This window comes from Protomyctophum bolini, assembly GCF_963924005.1.
Source record: "Protomyctophum bolini genome assembly, chromosome: 18".
NCBI classification, from domain to species: Eukaryota; Metazoa; Chordata; class Actinopteri; order Myctophiformes; family Myctophidae; genus Protomyctophum; species Protomyctophum bolini.
In genome coordinates, this window is record NC_137879.1 from 35195582 (window position 1) to 35202416 (window position 6835).

The 6835-nt window shown below is 40.5% G+C and overlaps 1 protein-coding gene across 1 annotated transcript; it reads right to left on the minus strand.

Moving 5' to 3' along the window:
- Positions 1 to 2605: 2605 nt before the first annotated feature.
- Positions 2606 to 6517, minus strand: LOC308332610 (uncharacterized protein). Its single transcript, XM_080788586.1, has 5 exons — positions 6503 to 6517; positions 5830 to 6033; positions 5295 to 5407; positions 5093 to 5175; positions 2606 to 4085 (listed from the first exon to the last, which is right to left on the minus strand). The coding sequence occupies exons 2-5, from the start codon at positions 6028 to 6030 to the stop codon at positions 2947 to 2949; spliced, it is 1536 nt and encodes a 511-aa protein (XP_080644712.1). The 5' UTR covers positions 6031 to 6033; positions 6503 to 6517; the 3' UTR covers positions 2606 to 2946.
- Between the last annotated feature and the right edge of the window lie 318 nt (positions 6518 to 6835).

A 6835-nucleotide genomic window follows, 5' to 3' on the forward strand; every position in this document is an offset into this window, starting at 1 on the left:
CCAGAAAAATGCAGGCAGTGGATCAAACAAATAATGTGGGAGACCATACGTCTGCTCCAAGTTAGGCATAACTGTAAAGGGAGCTGCTAATGTTATGATCACAAAACTGTAGGCTATTAAATTTAAATGTGTTGTCGTTACTACCTATCCTATTTACCATCAGGCTACCTAACGTTAGTCACTGTAAAGTTTAGCTACATACAAAATACTACAACCGGTATATGCATTGGTTGACCACCATTTGTGGTCAGTGCTGGAGGCTTCAGACAATGTCTATCAATCACGTTTCTTTGAACATTATCATATTGCATGTTTCTATACAACGTTATTAGTTATTACTATATCACCCTTGTCTTTTATTACTATAGGAGTCTGTCGTGGTAATATTCATTACCATTCACATGTTTTGCAGTGATATGCAAGCATATATTCTCTTAAAGTTAGTGGGGGTAGACCTTTCAACAAACCACAAGTTATTTTATCATTGAGTTTTGTTGTATACTAGTTAAAACTGTGATGTGACAATAAAGATGATTCTGATTCTAGTGTTGTGTTAAAGTTTTATTGAATCTTATCTTGTAAGGAAAGTGTCATTATATGGTGTAAATCTGCATGGCGTTTTCATTCAGAACTGTGTACACATTTGTGGGTCACTGAAGTCCACCAAGGTAGGTAGGCTACTCCAGTAACAAGGGAAAGCTGTATTAGGAAAGACAAGATACATATATACATTACATATTTAATGTCTCTTTCCAGAGAGTTTTGAGCTTTCACAAGAGGGGAACTTGGTAACAAATGATTATTTGATGGTTCATTGGTTTTATTGGTCGTGTGTGTGTGTATATATAGGCTATATTTTTATTTGTGGGTAATGTTTTTAATGGTCAAACATTTTCACCGGCCGCCCCAGCCACGCCCACCACGACAAGATCAGCACGGCAGAGATGCTTGCTGACAGACGCACCACCATGGCGGGGGATTTTAAAACATTACCTGTCGCTGTTTCAGAAGGTTTTTGGAACGACAGTTCCAAAATTTCATCAAGGTCGAGGCAGAAGGGGCTGCAGTATGCCTTTGAAGGCTATATACACAACATAAATATTAAAAAAGACGTCAACACACAAACAACAATAGTGGAAGCGCATGCATACCGTTCTCAATCCAAACACGAGAAACCCCACAACCTCGTCCTCAAATGTGACGAAGAGAAAGTTTTGGACCAGTCATGTTCCTGCACTGCCGGGTAAGTTATTAATACAGCTATTTAAATATTTTATGTCAACACATCTTCAGCAGAATCATGTCAACGTTAAGCCTACAGGTGCCTGGTGCCTATATAGTTCTAACTTCTACCCTAGCTAGAAAACCAGGCAGCTGTAGTGTAGTGTCCAAGTATGATGTAAACTAAGCCAATAATGTCAACTCTAGTTAACGAGTTATCTAGCATAAACGTCAGTTATTTTTAGGCATGTCATGGTTCTAAACAAGACTAGCAAGTAGAATACTCGACTAGTCTACCTAGTTAGCTAGAGACTCTAGTGTGGGGACATTCAGTACAGTCAGGTATGGGTATAGTACCTGACTACCTCGTCTGATAATGTATTTTCCATCAATATATAAAAGGTTAAAATGTACACCAGTGTATGTACAGTGTACTACTAGATGTCTGTCAACAGTGAATGATGTAGTTTTGGATGTTATCAGGCGATTTGGATGTTATGTCAGTGACAGCTGGCCTACAAGTTAACACTGGTTAAATGCATAATAGCCTAATATATCAATATGGAATACAATGAGAAGATGTGTGTACAAAACAAACAAGTCAGTATGTAGGAAAGGACTAATAACAATAACAATCGCCTGATAATATCCAAAACCGTACATCATTCACTGTTGACATCTAGTAGTACACTGTACACTACATTTTACCTTTTATTTATTGATGGAAAATACATTATCAGACGAGGTAGTCTTATCCTTCTATATGCCAACATGTTTTATTTTATTTTATCAGGGCACCAGGATATTGTTCCCATCTTGTAGGCCTGGTGTTTACACTCGATTATTCCCGGGCAAGCAAAGAGAAACCCTGTCATGGGAATGAAGAGGCCACCTCATGTACAAGTCAGCCTCAACAGTGGCACAAAGCAAGAGGTAAAAATATCACTAGTGAACCAGTGATGAACCTGGTGGTGGCCAAGGCGAAGGTCAACCGTAAGAGGAAACCTATCATGTCCACTTATACCCACGACAAGTAAGTTCTTGCTTTCAATGTACAGTGTAACAATATGTTTTTCTATGGACCCTGAGTCTGCAAAAAGGCATTCATTCATTCAATACCAGTAAGGCACTTCTGTATGTACTTCTGTTTTAGGAAAGAGCTGGGATCCGAAACATTTAGTCTTTTGAGAGAGATGACCGATGCCCCAATCAGTTACCTTTCATCAGAACCACAACATGTAGAAGATGTCGGAGGCATCAAGTATCCTCTGGGATGTGGGCTAAGCCACCAGGTAAGTTAGAGAATAAAGTTAGAGACTTAAAAACATATTCCCCACAGGTTTATTAACACAATAACAATGAAGACATATTCAGTGCCGTTCTCTTTCACGCACTATGGCCCACATGCAACACATGTTTACAGTCACAAGAACAAACCATGTTTTTATGTCGGTCATTCTCAAACATTAAAAAAAAAGAAAAAAGCAGATCTACAAGCTGGTAGCATGGCAGTGTTATTTCAATACCTAAAGTATAACATATAATGCTTTAAACACCAAAAGGGGTTCCCGTCCAGAATGTGTTAAAACAAAAAACTGTAGCGAAAAGGCCTTGTGCACACCTACAAGGACAGGTGCGTGGGAGCCGGTAACCAAATTTGATGCAGCAAAGTGCAGTGATGTCATTTCAGAAAACATGCCCCAGAATACAAATCCCTACTGTACCTTACTGTTTAAGAATGTGAGGCTGGAAATTTGACAACATGCTCACAACATACCATATTTGATTTATGTTCCCAATCCTAGTATTTGGAATTCTGCCTGACACAATTTTGATTTTTTTTATTTTACCAATGGCTCTCTCAACGTGCACCCGGTGCTTTGCAATGCGCTTTGTTGCGAGCACATCTCCAGCTGGCATTTGTCTCTTAGACCTGGCAAAGGGTGGAATATTTAACTGTAGTCCTATTGCGGTCAGGTCTTCCTCTATTAGAAACCCCTTATCAGCCATTATGCCATCCCCCCTCTGCAAATACCCAACCTCAATCAGTTGTTTGAGGAGTGGGATGATGCCACACCTCCTGACTATTTCCTTGTCAGACAAACAGCCAGTGAAAAGGGCAGATGAAAAAATCACAGCACCACGAGGGTCGCAGGCAACAAGTGATTTGAGGGTGTTGGTACTTTTATAATTTGAATAGCTTTTGCTCTGGATTGCCAATGAGGTTGGTTTTTCAATTTTCACTTCTGTGCAATCTATAATTGCAAATGTTGATGGGTAGTCTGATTTGTATTCTGGGGGCATGTTTTCTGAAATGACATCCCTGTGAGGCCAAATTGGTAATTCACCCAAAATGTCAAACATGTAGTCAATCCAGGAATTGAAAAGAACACTTGCATTTTGTGTGGCGATATTAAATCTAAAGGCAAGGTTTTTCAGATCTTCATTGTTGCGCAGTTTCATTAAAACAAATAGCAACTGCCTACGGAGTGGCATCTCTACAATTTTCCAATTATTTCTCTTGTATTTTAGTGGGACGTTTACTTGGGGGATGTCTGGATTAGCTGGAATGCCAAATAGTGTGCACAGTTGGTTAAAACGTGCATACGTGAACCCAGTACTGTATTCCATCATTTTGGGGATTTCATTATCATTAAGAAGTTCAGGTGTAAGTGTACCCTCTTTAAGTGTCTCTATAGTTTTTTTCAGACGTTCTACCTCCGTTTCTTTTACAGCCAATTTCAATGTCAAGTTCTCATTGTCTTCCTTTAATTTCTTCACTTCTTCTGCGTCATGTTCCTCCTCAGCTTCCCTCTGGTGGTCCTGCTGGTCGTGGTCCTCCGGAGGTGGGGGCTCCAAACTCTCTGGAAAGAGAAATTATTACGGTACATATTAATGATTTTAATGTATATTTTTTTGTCTTGTTTTTCCTTTACAGCTTCCCCTTATTATCACTGGAGCTGCAGCACCTACTGCAGATGGTGGAGAGCCTCCTGATAGTGATGAAGATGACTTCCCCAACTTCAAATTGCCTCCCCAACCAACAGATGTGTCCAGAGTTTTTCATGAGAATGCCATGAAAATCTACACGAAAATGACAATTTCAGTACAAGAGTCAATACAATTAGAAAAAAATACCAGAAAGCAAAACTCAAATAACTTGTGGTTTGTGGAAAGGTCTACTCGACTAACTTCGAGCACTTTCAAAAGAATATGCTCTAGGAGAGCTGACCATGACACTCTTGCTGAAAAGTTAAAATGTACAGGATCGGTCAAAACGAAAGCTATGAAGAGAGGTATAGAAGAAGAGCCTGTAGCAGCGGCAGAGTACACCAAGGTCACTGGCAATCCAGTGTATCCATGTGGCTTGGTTGTAAATCCACATGCACCACATCTTGGAACTTCACCTGACCGTAAGGTCATAGAGAGAAAGGGTGAAAGCACTAACTATGGGCTTTTAGAAATTAAATGCCCATCGAAGGATAGCATCACACTGTGTCCCTACTTGTCCAAGCAGGCAGATGGCAGCTATAAGCTAAAAGAGTGTCACGACTACTACTATCAGATAATGGGGCAGCTTGGGCTCACTGGTATGTCATGGTGTGATTTATTTGTTAAATGTGCTGAAGACCATCACCTACAGCGGATACACTTTGATGCAGCAAAATGGGAAGAGATGAAGAACAAACTTGATGTTTTTTACTTTGATTACTACATTAACCACATGTCATGAACCCCAGCATTTCTATTCTGGGCACAAAGGGGGTGCAATAAACTGATACCTCAAATGACCTTGTCTGGACTTTCTGATTTGTGACACATTGTGAGCTTGTAGATCAGCTATAGTACAACAAAGTATGTCATCACTCACCAACAATACTACCCTGTTCTTCTGGGGTTTTCTCCAGGTTACTGGATGTGGAGGCCTCATCCTCCTCAAAATCACATCTGAGTCTGTAAAAGCACAACTCATGTTAGTTGACTATTTTGTGTTTCTGAATAGTAGTACCTGCTGGGGCAAAAATGCATGTTACAACACAGCTGTCTTGATAAATTAAATGTTCCTTGTGTACCGTTTTTTGGGAGCCTTTCGACAGCCACCTTGTTGCTCCCTTGTTGGCTTAGACACGCTCACAGCAGCCATGGGGTTGGGGAAGTCATCGGTAGGCTTTCCATTCACAAAATGCTACAAAGATGAAAGAAAAATACGTTTGCATTTCAATGATATATATCACTACAAAACATGCTCATGTTTTGCAGTGAAATATTTGTGTGAATAGACGTGCTAACAATACACAGGTAAATACATATTAGTATGGCAATGAAGGTTAAAATGCAATGGTGCTAGTGATAACGTGTTCTGTGTAGTGTAGAAATGTAATGCAAAGAAATAGCATCATGATTTACAGACATTGTCTGAAGCCTCTATAGCACTTGTGCAAACATGTATTGTATACACAGGATCACAATGGAAAGGAGCCCTCTGGGATTTTTCTATCATACTTTTAACATTACATGCACCTGCTGTATTTGTATGTAGGCAAACTTTACAGTTTTGAGATTAGCTCATGTCTAACAGCATATTATCAACAAGAGCCCTATGCCTACCTTGGAGCACACATATATGTGATGGTCTATTGTGGTGGGGTTCAGTTGAGCATAGGGTCTCCCACATTGTTTGATCCACTGCCTGCATTTCTCTGGTTGGGATTTAGGTTTTGGGAACGGGAAAAAGACCACTCCACCCTCCAGACGATCAGGGTACCGAGTGTCTGACTTGCACGTTCCGTGGGCACAACGTTTCACCATGTTCTGAAACAACGACAATGGCATTTTAGTCTAAATGTACCTACTACCAAAGCTTGATTATAAATCACATAAAAGTTAACGCGCTGTCTAGAATCTGTCGAGCTTACCATGTTATGAGGCTTGCTACGTTAGCTTAACTAATCGTGGTTACATTATATTAACCAGCTAACATCTGCTAGTAAAAACACAACATGACCATCGTAATGTAACATTAGCAAAAGTAATGTCTTTAACAAGTTGAGAGCCGGCCGGGTGGCGATAAACTTTAACAAAAGCAGCTTATAGCTATAGCTCTCCGCAGCAGAGCTACAGGACGAGGTCCGTAACTTTAACGTTTTTTTCTGCTTAAAAAAGGCGATCTATAAACAAAAAAATATATGTAGCCTCTCCCATAACAACTACAGTACCCATACAAAGAACAATTTCAACGAAAACAATGAAACTTGCTAAAATAATGTAATATAAATAATACCTTGTGTGTCGTAGGTCCTCCGGCTCCATTCACTTCAACGCTAAGCTGAGGGGGGAAGTAAAGATTCTGTCGTAGGGGGCGGCGCAACGGGGCTTGTGGGAGGGGCTTGCGATTGGTGAATTATCTAATGTAATCCTGGGCGCTACACTTCCTCTGCCAACCTGGGGGGGCAGCGGACTGACCTCATGCTTCCTTCTATGCATGAGGAGTCCAAGCTGCTTCTTTTAACCTGACAGGGGCGAGTTTCCCCAGCCGGACTTAGCGCGTGGAAGGAACACGTTATTCCGACCTTGTCCAAAGCCGTTACCTTTCAGGAAATGGAAGAAACAATAA